The sequence below is a fragment of the Motacilla alba genome, chromosome 1A, assembly GCF_015832195.1.
Source record: "Motacilla alba alba isolate MOTALB_02 chromosome 1A, Motacilla_alba_V1.0_pri, whole genome shotgun sequence".
Classification (NCBI taxonomy): Eukaryota; Metazoa; Chordata; class Aves; order Passeriformes; family Motacillidae; genus Motacilla; species Motacilla alba.
The window spans coordinates 26,819,554-26,838,647 of NC_052031.1; the positions used below are offsets into that span (position 1 = coordinate 26,819,554).

General features: G+C 34.5%; 1 protein-coding gene across 2 annotated transcripts in view; it reads left to right on the top strand.

Moving 5' to 3' along the window:
* IMMP2L (inner mitochondrial membrane peptidase subunit 2) overlaps positions 1 to 19,094 on the top strand; it is a 410,793-nt gene that overhangs the window by 251,326 nt on the left and 140,373 nt on the right. The window contains exon 4 of one of the 2 annotated variants that reach the window (XM_038153829.1): positions 16,186 to 16,251. The exons of the other annotated variant lie outside the window; for it this stretch is intronic. Coding sequence (XP_038009757.1) covers positions 16,186 to 16,251 — 66 coding nt within the window. The remainder of the gene's footprint in view (positions 1 to 16,185; positions 16,252 to 19,094) is intronic. 2 annotated transcript variants of the gene reach the window in all.

The following is a 19,094-nucleotide window of genomic DNA, read 5'->3' on the forward strand; positions in this document are numbered from 1 at the left end:
GTTGGGGCAGTTGGTTGTCCAGCCTGCCAGTCAAGTCTTCAGACATGAAGCCTGAAGGTCCTATAAGGTCAAGCCAGGGAGTCAAATTTGTGGATCAGGACTAGCAACGTCCTATAAGAAAATAATGGTTTTGCCTGTTAAATATTACAACAAGGTTCTACTTTTTGTAGAGGGCAAAAGTGATGGTACCTCTGGGTAATTGGAGGTCTAATAATTATCTCATCCTTGTTTTGATGTTGAATGCTCAAATTCACAGATCATGCCAATTCACCAATGCAAGACTGAGTGACATAGGCTCCTCCAAGTTATGTATAACTCACCGTTAGTGATCCTTCAGATACAGACCAGTTGACAAAATAATTTTTTTCTATATATCTTATGATTTTTGGACCCACTTTAAAGCAAGTAGAAGGAGCTCTTAAGCAAAAAATAACAAGGCCCTCAGGCATCTCAAGTTGGGCATCTAGTACACTGCTCGTTTTATAGCATTTCAACTATGAACTATGCTAGTACTTTCTAATTTCTGTATGATTATAAACTGATCAATTGAGTAGAGCACTGCATTTCCACACATGATAAAAACCATTAAATACACAGTGCACATTACTGTTTATATGGCTAATTTTCTTTCCAAAATTTATTATGCATTTAAAGGCTTGTTATATTCAAATGGAGAAGGTTTTCTAATTTGATTCGTACATTTTCTGCTCCACTACATGAGTGATGAAATTGTTATTCAACAGTTGGGGAGAAGACTGCATCTGTTTCATTAAGATACTTGCAGTCTAAAATTTTTCTGGAATGTATGCAATCTCATTGAACTGCTGCAAGCAATATACAACGCATTCACAAATGAACTTAGTGTTAAAAATTCTGGTTTACACAAGTTTTTATTCTCTCTTTTCGCCTTATCTCCAAAGCCTATGTCTTGATATCATTAATTTTTTAAGAAAAGAAATAATTCATTTTTGTTCAGAATATGATTAGGAGCTGTTACTGTAGCTTACAAAATTGTTTTTGAAGGAACTGTTAAATGTAATCCATAAACTTTCTACTTCTTTATATTTAGAGTTTTTTGAAGGTAGGTTGTGACTTTCCATAAGATCTGAAATATTTTTTTGCCTTTTTGAGTATAATTACAATTCTATTGACTTTTGCAAACACTAGACTACAGATCATCCAGCCAAAGTTGAGAGTGTGTTTAAAAGACACAATGTGATCTCAGATCTGGCAAACAAGAATGTTGCAGATATTTATTTACTCGATCCAGCTGTCTGCTGGATGGACCAGAACTCAGCTGTTAGGGGTCTAAAAACTATTTTTACACATCTCCTTTCATGTGACTGCTCAAATGAGACAAATAATAGTTTTCTCTTAATGCTTGTTTACTGTTTATTTGGGTCATATGCTGTTAGTCAGATTTCCTATTAGTCTGACATTTTAAAATTTTTTTGCTTATATATCCACGTTCTTAATTCAAACAAGTTAACCATTTCAATGCACCAAAACATGAAAGTCAAGAAGGGAGAAATCTGTAAGTTATTCCTCAATTTCCCACTCTCACTAACACAAACAGAAGCTACACCATTCTTTTAGGTTACACTGTGATTTGTTTTTTGCACTTTTAAATTTTTTTTTTTTTTTGAATGCGGTTTTCCTTTGGCTTCATTCTTTCTAGTTCAACCAAGGTTTGCACCAGCTAATGTAAGCCAGCGGAGCAGAAGTGGGGACAATGTTTAAAGAAATGAAGATGAATGACTACGGGAAATAATGTGAGGGGACTGCAAGGTTTATTTTCTCCTGTTTAATTGTTTTCAAACAGGCAGCATTAAATTATTCATAAAGAAGTAATGGCAAAAGCAGAGTAAGTTTATAAAAGAAAAAAGATGTTGCATCTGTCTTTGAATTGGCTAACGACTCTCAGGATGTAAAATAGTTTTAAATGTTTCTCATCTGTGTCTTGAGAGAGAGAAGCTCTTCTAAAATTGTACAGAGTTTGTCATGCATAAAGATGGGCATTGGAAGTTTTTCTGTTTGACCCTATTCTGTACATTAAACTTAATTTTGAGAAAAAATTTAAAGGGTGTTGGACAACTTCAAATGTGAAAATATTATTAACACTGAAAGGATAATTGTGGTTAACCAGAGGAAGAAAAATACAATAGAAAGTGACCATTTATCAGAATCTTCAAATGAAAGTAGGATGCCAAATTGGGTTTTAATCAATCACAAGTTATTAGGCTCAATAGCAAGTTAAATGAGTGAAATCTCATGACCTGAAATCTCAGGCCTACATATACATTATCAACATGCCTCTTTCATGGTGGCTACCCATGTTTTCCTTCTTAGCTCCTAACAGAGAAAAAATAATTTGATCCTTCTTTTACTGGAAGTTAGAGTGACTTTGTCTTATAGTTGGTGCTGACTAGTAGCAATTCTAAGGATAATTGCCATCAACCAGATAACAGACTTTTGTACATATCCAATTTTTGTGAGGATGTAAGAAGAAGCTTCATGTGATGGGGGCATTGCTGGCATGTACATACTAACCCTGCACATGGAAGAAGTCAGGCTCAAGGGTTTTTTTCCTTCCTTATTGACCCTAAAGTATATAGAACAAAGAAAGAACAAACTCTGGTGAATTAGCTGTGGAGTCACCCCTTTGAGCCAAGATGATGCCATATGTATTATAATGTTGAATTTTAGCCGCTAACAGCTTCCTTGCATTACAGAAGTTCAGCCCAGGCTATGTCAGGTTTCTTTGAGGTGCCTATCCATAAATCTGCTTTAGATCTTGCCTTCAGATTCAGGACAGGTATTCATGGTATATTTTGTGTCATTGTGGATGCCACATGATAATCCTGAAATGATGCAGAGTTTTCTTTCTAAAGCATAGGAACTGAAAAAGAGCACAAGTTAGCCACATCATTCTCCATATTTTTTCATCCAACAGTGACTTTGTTGCAGTCACAGTTAATATATTATCTAATTATCAATAGGTTAAAGAGGTCTGTATAGAATGTTGTGTAATGTAGATTCCTCTCTCAATTAAAGACAACATAAAATGATGAAGGGGAGGTATTTCAACTATTTCTTTTATGTATAATTCCCCATACTTTCTGTATGAAACAGAAGTGTAATAAAATTAGTTCAAAAAAATATTTTTTATTTCAGTGATTGCATTGACTGGAGTGACCCCCCTTTGTGGAAACGTGTGTGAGCAGTACAGAATCCCCCATGCCCCTGAATGAATTGGCTTGTCTTTGTGGGAGATCAAGGGCATTTGCTCCTCACTACATTCAAAGAGTTAATGCTGCCTAATCCTAGCACAGACACACTTGTGAACATCTAATGGAAGAACAAATTTCATTTTTTTCTCTCCTCCAAGCTGATAAACAGGCAGGAATTTGAGGGATTCCCATTATGTTTTACATGACAGATTTGTACCACAAACATCCTTGCCTGCTGAGAACTCCTTGCCTGTCACTAGTTGTTTTGCTGCTGGTGACTCATCTTGACAACTTGAACTGATCACAAAGCATAGAAACATCTAGTGTTTCAAATGTGACAACTATTTTTAATAACATTTTGATTATGTTCCAATTAATCATTTGTAAAGCTTAGTTCCGTTGCATACTGTCTGCACAGCAAACTTGAACAGCATAGATGAGTACCCTGGTAGCTTTTTATCAAACACCATAAATCATGAATGTCAGTCAGTGCTTTGAATGTACAGAGAGTTACATAAGTAGGAAGTCTTGGTATTGCTATTCAGTTAAAAAGAAACTTAACCAAATCTAATTGTTTTTGAATTATATAAATCCTTCAAACAAATCTCAGAGATGCTTTTTTATACTCTTGCACAGCTTCTTTCAGAGAAGTAAGGTTATACTTCTAACATTATGGCTCTGACAGCCTTACCATTATCCTACTTTCTAAACATATTGCCAGCTTGAATTTTAAGCAAGTGTGTTAGTAACCATTTCTGTAGTGATGCGTCATTTGAAGCACATATGCAAAAGCTATCTTTAGATTTTGAGCCAGAGGTATACAGCTAGTGTCTCAAAACACTACATCATACAGCTTAAATACATTCCAGTATATATTTTATGCTTTTTTTACTGCAACAAATACTGATCAGGAATGTGTGGTAGAATAACCTTTGGAGAATCAAAATTATAATGTTAGGCTGTTCTAAATAATTAATTTTGTGATGCAATAGTCACCAGTGTTGAAAAGAACTATGATTTCCCAATTTTTACTTTTACTTTTTGGCTGTTTGTAACCCAAATAATTTGTATTGTTGTTCTTGCTTTCTTACAATAAGAAGCTTCTCTCAACCCCAGATGCATGAAAGTCTGTGTTTCAAACTTGTTATGGATATACATCTTTTATGAAAATGCAAAAGCTTAAATTTACAATGGCAAAGGCAACAATGCCAAGTTTGAATTGGCTGAATTAACCTTTTTGTGTTTCTAATTGATATTCTCTGTCAACAGAGACAGTTAACACATTTAAGAATTTGTCAAGACTGTCTGAAATACACAGAATAATATGTAAACTACATATTTAAAATATTCTGGTGGTAGAACCAGTAGAATTTCTGGAAAGTTTTGTTAATCCCAGGCCATAACTTTGTGTTTTTTCCTCCCAAGTTTTCATGCTGCTAATACTGTCAATACTTCCAGTCACTAAAAAGTAAATAATTATTCTTCCACACTAGTTTCTCATACAAGCTTGTGTCATTAGTCCTTCTGGCTTGCATGTTACTTTGCTACCTTTCTGACTGATTTCTGTGAGAAGACTTTCTCCTTTTGTTTGTTCTACAAAACTTTCGGAAATAAGAAATTTCCTTTAAAAAACTCCAAACCAGTGGATCAGTGGGTTAAAAGAAACTTAAGACTGGCACAAAAATTTCTAATTTTAGTAAAACTGGAATTCACTTTGTTCTTCATGTATCCAGTTTAGAAAGGTGAAGATAAAAAAATTATAAATTATTTGAACTTTAGTCGCATGAATAGAGGGTGAAGAAGATTTAGTCCTCAGAATGTGAAAAGAGTGTCTGCAAAATTTAGTCTATTCTTTCCCCCTCCCTTCTTATCTCTTCTGCCAGTCTCTCCCTTATCTAGCAATATTCTGAGCAGCATGTTAATTCCTTAGAGAAAATGGTGACAGGGACCTTCTGTGGGAAACTGCCACATAGGTTTGGGTTTGACAGGCTGGAGGGGGCTGGATGGGGTTTGCTGCTGCCTGAGACTGAGGAATTCGTGTTGGGTGGAATAACCAGAGTGGATGGAAGCGTGGGAAGAGCTGGAAAGCAAGTGTGCAGACCAAACCCGGGGGCTGTGTGCACAGCTGGGGCAGAGAGAGAGCAGATTGGCCTTCCCAGCAAAGGGGAGCACTGTCTGAAAAGCTTGTAAACTGCTGTGGATGAAGGGAAAAAAGCATCTGTAGATAAATATTATAAATATAATTTTTTACATTAGAAATATAAATATTTTACTCATTTATGCTGTTCACTGTTGATGATAGTCCTTATCTCTTTAATCTTCCTTTCTTAATATTTTAAATAAATATATTTGCCACCATACAAGAGAAGAAATGTCTTACAGCTCAGAATCCTAAAAATCTCACAGCAAAAATCAACATGGGGCACTGTTTTCTCCTTGACAAACTCCTCAAAGTTCTTTATGCATGCTCAAGTGATCAGAGTCTCTTAAAACAATATCCTTAGTTATTGTGAAGGGTCCCTTCTTTCTGTGGAAGCACTTAAGTAGAGGATAATGCAATTAGTACCAAATAGAGCAAAATGCTTGATGACCTGCTGACACAGAAGATCACGTTTTGGGACAGAATATAACGTGGAAAAACACTCCCTATTCAATTTGCCATTGCCTCTTTTTGCTGAATCCTCATAAGCAGATCATAAATTCTATTACTACAAGGATTTCTGTCACAGCAGCCAATCTAAGGTTAATTCAGCTTGATGTCACCTGCAGCATGGACACCTGCAGTTAATTCTGTTTCTAACATAAAAGTGGAAGCTGTGAAGCAAAAAAATCCAACTTTAGGTTGGTTTCTTCTTATTGTGAGAGGTTTTAGCTGTGTCCAGTAATCTTATGACTGTTTTTTTTTTTTAAACATGTCTTGTTATTTCTGCAAATGACATTTTATAATTGTGGTTGTGTTTTGCTAATGCCGGTTCTCACTTTTTTTTCTGTATTCTATTACAAAAAAATACTGAATTTTCAGCTATATAAATCAGTTAACCTTAGCAGCACTCTCTATTTCTGAAATGTTATTTTATGATATAATTGTATACAAGTTCCAGTGAAGTTAACATTGCACAAACTGAATAATAATTTATATATATGTGTGCTTAGTGAGAACATAGAGATATTTAGTATTCTATCTTATGGACAGGTCTTTTTAATGACCATGAATAGAGATACAAAACTTTTTCTTAGTTAAACTTGCATCTTTACATTTTACTAGTTGGAGGATAATTGACTTTCATTTTGTTTGTCATAAATATGGAGAAAAAAAGTATTTGTATTGCCTGCAGCACTATTTAAATAAAGAAAAAAAGAATAAATTATCCTGAAGTCAGGACTTGTATTTACCTCTTTAGGGAACTTTAAATTGGTGGGGTTTTTTTGGTTTTCTGTGAATTGACATTGACATGTCTCTACTCTTAAACTATTTTTTACTAAGAAGGTATATTAAAACTATATAAAAAGTGTACATTATGTTGTTATTAGTCTTTCCTTTACCTCACTGTTAATTTCTTGCTTTCTTGTGTTATTTGAAAAACAAAATCTGCTACAGATACTTATAAGGTAGATGAAACAATATTTTTAAGCAGTTTATCTTTAATCATTACAGTCAAGATGGCTAGACTGAGCTGATGTCTGTCTTCTTTTGTAGTCAGTGAGGAGAGAGATACTCCTCCAAAGACTGATCCATCCCACTTTAATTGTTACACTTGGCGCACTGACTATAACAGACTTAACTCACCTGAAAGGCTTAGTTTCTTGACTGTAGCTGAGATTACATTTGAGAAAATATATCCAGCTACTTAGAATTATCAAGAAAGAGATTTTCACAACAGGTGCTTGAAACAGCATTAGAAAAATTTAAAAAGCTGTGTGCTGATGGAGTTAAGGTGATTTCAAAATAGATAAAAACTTTGGCTTCTTTAGAGTAATAATTTTTTAAACTAAATATAATGTTAATCCTATCTGATGTGCTAAAATTAGTCTCCCGGAGAGACAATATGAAGACCAGACTTCTTAATGTTTATTATCTCAAAAGAAATAATGTTTTGGTTCCTATGTCACTGATGTTTTTAACACCTAAATGTGCATCTAGTACATTTTTCAGTAGTTGTGGTGGTGTTCTATAACTAGAGAAGTTTTCTGGCACCCCATTAGAAAGGAATAATGATTGAAAATTGCTGCACAATGTGTGGTGTATGGACACAATTTCCATTTTAGGGTGAGCAACTGATTACTTGATTTTGTATGCATGGAAGAGTTCTAAAACCAGAACGGAAGAAGGTATCGAAGTGCATATCACAGCATAATTTTTGATAATTTTAATAGGTTATGTGTAGATTATTTAGGTTATTTCTATCTAATATCCAACATGGCAATGCAAGAATTATTTACAAGCAATTGGTTACATTTTGCAGTTTTCCGTGCATTTCCCTCTGTTGTCTGTTGCAATGGAAGTAAGTAATATTTTATTTCCATTACAAAGTAGAATGTTTGGGCAGCTGTGGTAAAGTTGAAATGTAGCTACTACATTACAGCATAGTGGTTAATGAAACAGTGCATATATTACAGTTTTTTCTTAAGCATAGAAACCAAGGTATTCTCCTTCCTAGATCAGGCTAACTTCCTATTTGGTAGATAAATATTTTTATGTATCCTTCCCAGTCAAAGGTTAAGTTCGAGTTACTCAACCCTTTTGAAAAAGGTGAAGATAAGGTGAAATGGCCAGTTAAAACAGCAAGTAATTAATTGAGTCTCTCTGTTAACAGGAAGAAGGTCAAGTGCATATAACTATTGTGATTACACAGCCTGCATTACAAGCAGCTGAGTCATTTAACCCGAAAGTGGTTAGATTGGAAGGCTGAGAAACAATTAAATGTGATTTTAATTCAAAATAGTAGCTATACTTCCAAGTTACTGTAGTATTTTGAGATTTTTTTCAGAGTCCCTCGTCATGTTGTTTTGCAGTAGCAGTTAGTTTTATTGCTGTGAAGTATTTTATTTAGTTTTCAATTGTCCTTTTTTTTCTCCTTGCCTTACTGTAGCTAACTAGATGTAATTTAAAAACAGTAATTTCTAATGGAGGTGTATTTTATTTTTTTAATATTATTGTTTTTACTTTCTCTTTTAAATAATTCTGAACGTTTTTCAGATACAAAATTTTAATTGCCTGATCAAAAGTCTAGAAAAGATTGCTTAATTTTGTCATGTAGGAATCATACATCTAGTTAATACTGGGGAGAATCCATAGTTATCTGCTGATGAAGATTAAATTATTTGTGATATCCTTCCAACACCTATGAAAAACTGTGAAAAGCTGATGTTGCTGATGTCTCATCATACAGTGAGGTTGCAGTTCCATAGCATGCTGTAGATAGACCAGGGAAAACTCAGTTGTTTTGAAATCGTGCCAACCTTTAAAAATTTCCCTCCAACTCCATCCTTGGTAGGAGATCTCTGCTAAATAATGTCTGGTACTGGGAGATAACATTATGGATGGGTATTTCCATGGAAGCCACTTTTTCACTTTAGAGAGTTACTTCCTGCTCTGCTTGAAAGCTCAAGACTTAATCAGAATGCAGAGAGATGGGAAGGAATGGAAGCCCATTAGGAAGGGAAAGGAGCAATAAGCATGCAAAGATCATAGAAACATCAAGACTGGAAAGGATCTCCAAGAGCATTGAGTCCAACCCTTGACTGAGCACCACTTTACTGACTGGGCCATAGCACTAAGTGCCACATCCACTTGTTTCTTGAACCCTTCTAAGTGCAGAGCTTGAGAGAATAGTTTACTTGCTCTAACTATGGCAACAAAGTGTATGACTCCTGTTCTGAGGCTTCATGCAGGTGTTCTATTCAGATTGTTACTTTTGTTTAGACGTTGCTCAGAATTCACCAAGAAATTTCAAGGAAGCATTGTTCTAGGTTATACAGAAATAGATTTAAATGTAAGAAAAATAAAACACTGCCTTTGCACCAGTGCGTGCTTGGAATCTATAATTTTTATAAGAAACTAGTTTCAGTAAAAACAAAATTGTTTTTTGGCAGTGAATGATTTTGCTTTAACAGAGGTTTGACTAAGAAGTGTTAATATAGTATGGAGTTAGGAATTACAGAATGTTCCTAGAAGCAGTTTTTCTCATATTTTTAATTATGTTTTTGTACATGTTTTGCATTGGAGATGCTGAGCAAATCAAGCATTACCAGAACTTATGCCTAACCATTTGGTGCGGCTGCTGTCTTTAAATACCTTGTAAATAATGAGTGAAAAATTGTGAATATTCAAAATGTTTCACTAAACTATTTATTAAGTCCGGGCCTGCTTCCTCAAATTTAGCCCAAAGGAAGTCCAGGAGAATTTGAGGAACTGTTTTTGATGCTCCCGTTACCTGCTAATATTCTCAAAATTCCATATAAGTTCTGCATAATATTTCTGTTTGAAAAAATTGCTAACCCAGTCTATTTCACTTCCTCTGAAACTATAACACATTTTTAGACCAGAAAGGGGTTCAAACATTGATACTGATAGGAAAGAATGGTCTCAAACAGTTTTGTAGTATGGAACACCATTTGAAAAATGCCTCTTTTGAAGAGGCTGAAAGACAAAGGAGAAAATGCAAATGACTTCATGACCTGCAATAATTTTCCAGAATTCAAACAAAGAGAAGGCCCTTGGAAATGTCTTCTCTGAGCAAAATAATCACATGGTTTATTTCTCCTTCTATTAGTAGAAGCTAAAATACACTAAAAGGCACTAATTCAGGAATAGGTTTTGTCAAGCAAACCGGTAATGTTTTATCAGTAAAAATATAAAACAGCTAAATAAATATAATTTTGATATAGGCTATAATATATATATTTAGTTTCTTCAAGCATTCTTTTTACTGCCACATTATATTTTGATCAAGAAATTTTCCTTTTGTGGAGTTAATGGGGGACATGAGGCAGATTACAAACAGGCTCTGTTCAGCTGTGAAGGTGTAGAGATGGCTGGAGGCACATTTGTGAACAGTTCAATTTCCAGCAGATTGCTGTGCCATCCAAAGGCAGGTGCAGGTTTTGTCATTTGTCTTTGTAATCATTGGCCAAGTGTGCAAGCAGTGCAGGGAAAGTCATGGTAGCATGATGTGAACCACATGGTTGGTGTTCACAAACATGCTCTATAGAATGTGAAGTGCAAGTAGTGATCTAAAATTTATTAATTGTTTCAGCAAGCAGTTTACTCAGAGCAGGTTTAATTATCACTTTTCAACACCAGCTCCTGGGATGGAAAGGATGAGCTTTTTGCCTGACTATACAAAAATAAATGGAATGTTAAGAAACAGGAAAGAAATTTTTTGATTGAGCCAGCAAATAAGGCCATGTTGCTCTACTTAATTGATTACTAAGCATAATAATAATCCAAGGTGAATAATGCTAGATTCCCATATGTGCTAAGAAGAAAATGAAAATGTTGGAGGAGTTTGAAAAATAGTAACAAAAAGCAGTCCCAAAACTGGAAAACAGTGTGCTAAGAATTTTAGGCAATTCCAGCTGATGAATCCAAGAGAAAATTAAGAACTGGTGTACCCAAATCTTTTTTCATGAAGGAGAAATAAGATGTTGAGGGGTTTTCTGCCTTGAAAGAGAAGGCATGAAATTGGAGTTGAACTAGGATAAATTCAATTTTGAATGCAGATGCAATTTCCTAATAGCAAGGATAATTAAACTGTGGAGTAATTTCTCTGGATGTTAGTCTCATTGCAGCTCAGAATGTTGAGACATAATATCACAATGTTCTTTAAAAATGCTTTCTAATAGAATTAGGTACTACAAGAAAAACAACAACAAAAAAATCATCTGTGGGCTACAGCAGATAAATAAAAGGATCAGTGTGGTCTCTTCTAGCTTTAGAGCTTGCATCTGTGATAAGCAGATACAAAATATTTTGTATTTTAAGATATTACATCCTGATTCTTCATACACTTGAATAAGACTAAAGGCTGTAGAAGTGAAAAGTAATTTCTGTCTTAAGGCACCTCTAGTGACTGTCTAATCTTACCAACCACTTAAGGCAGGTTGGATTCTGAATTTGGGACAGACTGCCCATACCTGTGTCCCATTGAGCTCTAAGTATGCCTGTGGTTCTCAGCCTGTCAGGTCAAACTGCACCACTGGAATTTCCCTTGCTGCAACTCATGTTGTTTGCTGTTCTCTTTTGCTGCATACCTTTCCAAAAATTCTGATTTTATAATCAACAATTAGATAGATGACAATAGCAATTGAACCCTTTGCCTAATTTCTGATCTGCATAAACCCGATTTCCTGAGGCACTGTGTTACACTGCTCTTCTGTTACAGTTATTTTGGTGTCACTTTTTCCAGCTGTGAATACCTTTCTTTTACTGGTGGGTCCAAACTGAACACAGATGCTAAACCTGGTACTGGATACATTTACTGCAGTAATTCTGTACAAGAGATATTGATAACAAGAATGAAAAAAAACAAACAAACCAAACCAGCAATAATAAAACATGTGAACATTTTTTTCCTTCACTGTTACACTGCATGTTATTCGCCACAGTATAAAAATTGTGTCACGAACTATGATGTAATTAGATATTACTTTTTTTAATGAAATTCTCTATCTGCATAAAGAAGCATGGAATTTAGATGAAAGTTATGGACTGGTTAAAAAGTTAAAGAAGCAGATTAAAAATATTTTTATTTGGAAAGTATGTGCATATATTAAATAAATTTCCATTCTTATGCAGTATTTACAATTGTCTGTGTTGGATCTGTTCTATCATAGCTATGGGGCTAGGAGGAATGAAAGAATGGATACATATTTACTTCTGTGTAGAATTTGAGCATCAGCCACTGTGCTGGCAACAGGAAGCAAGGATGAGCAACAGAAAATAAGAATGAGGTGTCTCCACTGCTTCTGTTTTCTCTTCCTTCAAGCATGTTTTAAAGTAAAGCCACCAAAACCATACTGTGAGGTTCTCAGTTATATTAATGCCACTTATTCTGTACTCCATCTACATTTTAGTTACTCCTCTAGCTATTTATTGGATCCCCAGATAGGTTGAGAAGGAGACAAACAGCGTATTTTTCCTCCTGCATCAATCCTGGAACTTCCCAGGAGCATAGACTCCAGCTATGCTAGAATTTTTGGTGAGAGAGGAAATGGTTGTGAGAAATGAAGAGCTCATTGAGTGAATGGCTTTGGATCACAATCTTAGGCTGAGATCTCAAAAATTATCTCTTATCCTTTTTTATGAAGTTAGGTCCATTTATGTATCTGTCCTTAACAGCATAAAGAGAAGGAGAAATTTTAATTTTGAAGAAGATGGTCTTCATTATTTCAGTCTGTTTATACTACAACAAAACAGTCCTAATTTCTTCCTCTGCCACCATGTAAATGATGATCAAGTCCCATAAAACTCAATTTGAAGTAAACTGAGAATAATCTGGAGACAAACTTCGAGGCTGCTGCCTGAACATCTTGCTTCTATCTCATAAAAATTTAAGCAGTTTTCTAACAGTAATATACATACTTATGCATATACATAGATAAATAGATATAGACATATAAAAAATTGAAAACTTTAGGCATTTTTCTCTGCAACTTTTTAATAAATGCCTGCTATTTGTTCTGTTCTAGAAGATGCTCAGTTGGTATAAAAATTCTGACAATTTTCAAAGAGTGAAGCATAGAATTTTTCCAGGTTGTCTGGGATATTAGATGGGTAACATTAAACACATGTAGATCATTAAAGTATCTAAGTGAAGCTATCCCTTTGAAATATATTGTCTGCTTTTTCATTGAGTTCGCAGAATCAGGTCTTTTTCTAATGCAGGTACCAAAAAACTGAGTGTTAATTCAATGAAAAAAAGTATTATTGTATGTTGCAGTATTTATTTAGTTAGTGCTTCTGTTATTTTGCTAGGATCTTAGGTCATTTTCTAAAAACTTTCTCTCTAGAAAACCCAACAGAAATAGAAGTTGAGGATGATTTACTGTGGAGGCTCTTGAGAAGAATGTACTTAAAAAATTCAAAGAATGAAAGAAGACTCAAATGACACATACAAAACCAAGAAATGTTATGAAAATTTTTGTTTGATCAAATTTTAATTAACTCATGGATCAATTATTTAAAATTAGGCAGTATCCACTAGAATAAATAAATAATCCAAGTGATTGAAAGGGAGATGTTAGGAGTAATATTGACTGAAGTACTCAATTGCTAAATATGTAAAGAGAAAGCTTTCAGGGAATTGTCACCATTTCTATCTGACAGTCACTTGCTAAAAAGTGGATTTTTCTGGCTAGATAATATTTTCCTGTTTTTCCTGGGAAATGGGCTTTGTGGCTGTGTGATCCCACACTGTTCTCTGCAGGATTGAACGTAGAAGACAGAAATGGCTTGTATGTTTTTGTGATTTCAATAATCAGTGAAATCCCAGTGTTATGCTATACACCATTCAGGAAGGCATTGACATCCACACTTCAGAACCAGTCTCTCTTACCTCCTGGTTGCACACTAGCTCTTGAAAAAAAACCCATTCTCAGCTCTTGAAAATCCTTGGTCTAAAAGTGCCTGTGTTATTGGCCACCTTGAGCCTGCTAATCTGTCTTTTACCAGTCCTTTGCCATTTTAATGAATTATAATCAGAATGTTAGTATGAAGTTTTTTTCAAAAAATATTCTGTCTTCCAATATTAAAAATATTACTATTTCATAATAATATCTGCAAGAAATTCCTTGAAGTTTTTCTGATAAATTATGTGTTTAGTTTAAATGTATCATTGCTAGCAAAAAAGTGACTACTCTTAGAATAAATACCCATAACTCAAATTTAGAGAGATGTTTTTCCAAGGTCAGTAAAAATTTTTGCACAAGAAAGAAAATTAAGGGAGTGGTCAATAGATGCATTACAATATATATATATTCTAATCAAGAGGAGATGCCTGCTGGGAAATTGCTGAGAACCTGACTTTGAAAGTTAGGTGTCAAACCAGAACAGAATTTTGAAAGAGCAAACATAAACTTTGTTTTCATTCAGTCTTTAAGAAATGCACATTTCATCACATACATTATGTATTATCATTTCCATTACTTAAATTTTACATGAAAATATTACAGCCTGAGCTTTAATAGATTCAAATTTAAATCAATTAGCAGTAACTTAAAAAAATATTTGAAATTTATAACAGCTTATAATAAGGTTTTCATAGACTGTGCTTTGGTTGAGACTAGGACATGGTCAATGCTCAAATGAGTGCTCAGTGAAGTAAGTGTTGCTTGCAAGGAGCAGCATGAGAAAGTGCTGTGGATATTCCATATACTTAAATCATAGGTGCACCTAAAACTTGAGTAATTCCTCCCAAGACTGACACATAAAATATGATGAAACTGTGTGCTCCTACCTTGAGAAGGAACATGAAATGCAAGGCTGAGCTGAAATATACAACTATTAATGTAAAATTAATGCTAAATAAAATATTACTGTAAATTACATAATGACTTGGAAATTTGAGTGATGACTAGGGAATAAATATATGGTCTTTATTCATGTTCAGTGTTCCTCATTGCTTGTTGAAAATAGGTTTCCAGGCTTGATAAACTGTAAAGGGAAGCTATTGGATATTTTGAAATTCACAATTAGGCTTCTTGAATTTTATTTCATTACTTTGAAAAAGAAATTTATTTCAAGTGTATTGACATGCACACACAAGAAAAAATATTAAAACCTCAAACTAAATTTAAAATATTTGGATTTTTTAAAATTATATTGAAAAACTTAAACAAGTAAGTCTGAATCTATTTTTCATTTTAGCTATTGGAGCTGGAAGTGAACCTCAAATGCCTTTAGTCATGCGACAGTGTGGGCAAGCTTTTCCTCCAGACTTAGCTCAGCTTTGCTTTTTAAAGAAGTGCAGTCTTACCATTTGACCAGAGATGAGCTCAAAGATGGTTTTAGCCATGAAAACTGTAATATACACCTCTGTCAGTGGTGCGTCTAGCAGATTGTACTTGAAACCGTTATAGGGAGAACCCAAGCATCAACAGAAAATAAAAAGTTTGTTCCTTACATGACTTTTCTCTGTACAAGCAGCAAATAAAAAGAATTGGTTTTTAATAACATGAAGATATTCTTCTAAGTTTGCATAGTTAGATAATTAAAAGTGAAGAGTGAAAGAAAAAAGTAAAGTATAAAGAAAATGAAAATTTGTGGTGAATATATATCTACATTAACCTGTCAAAACTACAGTAGAATAACACTTTTAATAGTCTATCTAATAATATGCATCCAGGAAGTTGGAGTATTCAGGCTGAACATGCAAGTTCATCTTTGCTTTCTCATATTATGTAATGTATAATCAAAATCTACTAAATTAAAGATGCTATGGGAAAATAAGTGAAAAACAATACATTCAGAAGCTGCAACTTTCAGCAACTTCTGCAACTTTTTTTTTAAACTTGCAAAATTCCCTAGGCGAGGCTTACCTAAATTAGTGATAGAAGTTAATATAACATAGGAAGATTTTTTTTTGTCCCAAAGTGATTGAATAACATAAATGCTTAACACATTTTCCCAACAAATGATGGGAGATTCAGGTTAACCTATTTGCAAAGGTACCTTCCTCATTGGTTCGTGGGATGCTTTCCTTTTAGTGTTGTGGAGTGTGTTTTTCATGGTAAAATTTTTGTTGATTATTGTGCTGTTTGTAAACAGGTCATCACTGCTTTCAGGGATGGTTTGCAGTGACAAGGGTTGCAGCAGCTTCACTTCCCCTTGGAACATTGTGACTGATGCTAACTCAAGGAGAACATGGGATCTTCTAACGACTTCCATAGTGGCTATTTCTTTCATTTGCTTAGAATGGGAATGGTACTGATTGTGTAACATTATCTCCTGTCTCAGGTCTCCCAGAAATCCTGAACAGAAGATCATCAAACGAGTGATTGCTCTTGAAGGAGACATTATTAAGTAAGTATTTTAAGCCTTAGTCTCAGAGTCTTTATAGGAATAGTGCAGCTTTTTAATGTATTTTAAATCAGTATCCTAGACAACGAGTAATTTCTAGCATTTTCTGTCTGTTATTAACAAGGATGTCAGCATTGTTCCTGTCTGTTTTTTAATGAAAGGAGAAATGTTACACAAAACTACTCACTCTCTCGTGAAATGAACATGGGTACAAATAAAGCTTGTTTCTGAGAATATCTCTGCTACAAATCAAGGCAGGTAATTGTACCGCAATTTTCAATGAGATTATAGGGCTGTGATTTTTCATTTAGAAACTCCAGCTGCTGTTTTGCACTGGGGTGGGCAAGTAGGTTGTTTTTAGGCTTTTGTTTATTTGTTTTTTTTTGTTTCAGGATCTCATCTTTGATATTTTATTTTATTTTATTTTATTTTATTTTATTTTATTTTATTTTAGAGAAAAAAGAACCCTCATAGATTACTGTCTTCATTGCAATTTGTAGGCATCTTTAGGGAATATGGTGCAACTGATTTTGAGTAAATTATTCTATCAGAAAAAAAATTGTAGCAAGAGTAGAGTACTTCAGGACTTGGTTTGCTCTGACAGATAGAGCTTCCTACTGGGGCTGGGTGGAAATAAATTACCACTAGATGTAAATAAAAAGTTTTTGTGGGAACAGTATTACTTTGAAGAAAATGCTTGCTTGAAAAGGTTTCTTTTTCCCAGGTACAGGCCTACAAGTGGGAGGGTAAATCCCTGGTTTCCCATACTAAGATGTGACTGATCCTGGGAGATCTCAGACAACAGGGAAGACTGTGAATTTATTTAGATAATGATTCTTGCTCTGGTGTAGTGACTGCTTGAGAAGTACTTGACAGCTGCAATTCAAATCAAGGATTTGAATTTGATCTCAGTGGGCCCTAGTTAACAGGATGGGCACTATGAAATATGTCTATGTATTTTTTTTCTCTTGCAGTCAATACCATTCCTGTCTTATTGAAAAATTCTGAATTATCTCAGTTTGAGAAACCAAAATGAATTGTTGGGTCTCTGTTGAAGCATAATATCTAGAACAAAGGAGATAATTTGATGTCCAAAAACTACAGACATCTACAGCTAAAACTAGCTATCACTTTCAGGAGCTAAAGACAGAGGAGTAGTGTGTGTACTGTCTTTTATTGACCTGTGTCCTTAAGAAGGTACTTGTATTGCTGATATTAGTGCTGTAAGTCATATAAGTGATAAGAATGTTATTCATGCTTCAGTATCCCTCATTCATTTCTGTGGCCGTATCAGAAAGAGATTGCAATATAAGGTAACTTCAAGGGTTACTTTATATTGTTCTATGTTATTGACATATTTGCTCTAATTTTTGAAATTGAGTGTAGATTTTGATAAAAAAAGAATATTTAATAACATAAATTCTAGCTTTAGGAAAATAACTCTGCTATACATTGAAACTCTTTAAGACTTGGAACTTTTCATTAAGATTTATGGGTGTTGCTGGCCAAATGGACAAAGGTGTGTGGCTCAGGTGTGTCCAAAATACTGATGAGTCTGCAGGTTAGTGAATCACTCATGGACACAGAAGACTGTTTACAATGATCCTCAGTTGTCTGTGGTAAACCTGGTTAGAGTACTTTTTTGATATAAATACTAAAAGAAATCTCAGTAATTCAGACATGCTTTTTTTTAAAATTTTATTTGAAGATGTGGCAATTGTCCCAGAGCTTTTTGCTGTGTGTCTTGGTCTTGGCTGGGATAGAGTTAATTTGCTTCCTGTAGCTGGTACATTGCTGTGGTTTTTTGCTTTAGAATGAGAATTTTGTTGGTAAAAAAGTGATGCTTCAGTTTTTGCTGAACAGTGCTTACCCTAAGTCAAGGACTTTCCTGTTTCTCATGCTTTGCCAGTGAGAAGGAGCACAACAATTCAGGAAGGAGCATGGCCAGGACAGCTGACCCAACTGGCCACAGGGGTATTCCATACTCTAGAATGTCACACTCGGTGTGTAAACTGCAGGGAGCTGGCTGGAGGGCACTCATCACTGCTTGGGGATGTGTGGTGAGCAGTTTTATTGTGCATCACTAGCCGTTCTGGAGTTTTATTTCTCTCTCTTTTCAGTAATAACAACAAAACAATAACAATAACAAAGATAGTAGAGTGAGTATTATTGTATTAATTTCTGTTATTGTTATTAGCATTATATTTTATTTCCTCTCCGTTATTAAACTGTTTGTTCTCAGCCCATGAAGTTTACCTTTTCTTTCTAATTCCCCTCCCTGCCCCTGGCAGGGAAGGTTGGAGTGAGCAAGTGGCTGCGTGGTATTTCCTTTCCAGCTGCAATTAAATCAGGCAAGCAGTATTGCCATGGGTTGAGATAAGAGTGATAGGCAATATGTTCTGTGATCCTGTGGTTGTGCTTTCATAGCTAAATGAATTATCTTTATTTGATGCATTTGAAGCATGATTAGGGATAATACTAGAAAGCTGCCTTTTCTCATGTTATCAATTAAAGTAAGTTAATTAGCATTTTACTGTTTGTTAATTACTGAAAGTAATGAAAGATCAAATAGGCAGAGCCATAAGTGCTATAGGAAAGGTCCCTTATATTTTGACTTGAGTTCAGGAGTTGACTCCATGGCAGAAAAATCGTGTTTTTCAAATCCCAATTCTAAAAGTATTTAATGGAATGAAAATTGTGACATTTTAAAAGTAACAATGACTGACTTAGAGTTTTTGAAAAGGTGTGTGGGTGAAGAATCTATAATAGGTCCATTTTCACCTTTTATTTTCTATTTTCCAGGTAGTCAGACATTATACTACATAATAATTTACCCTTTTGAAATA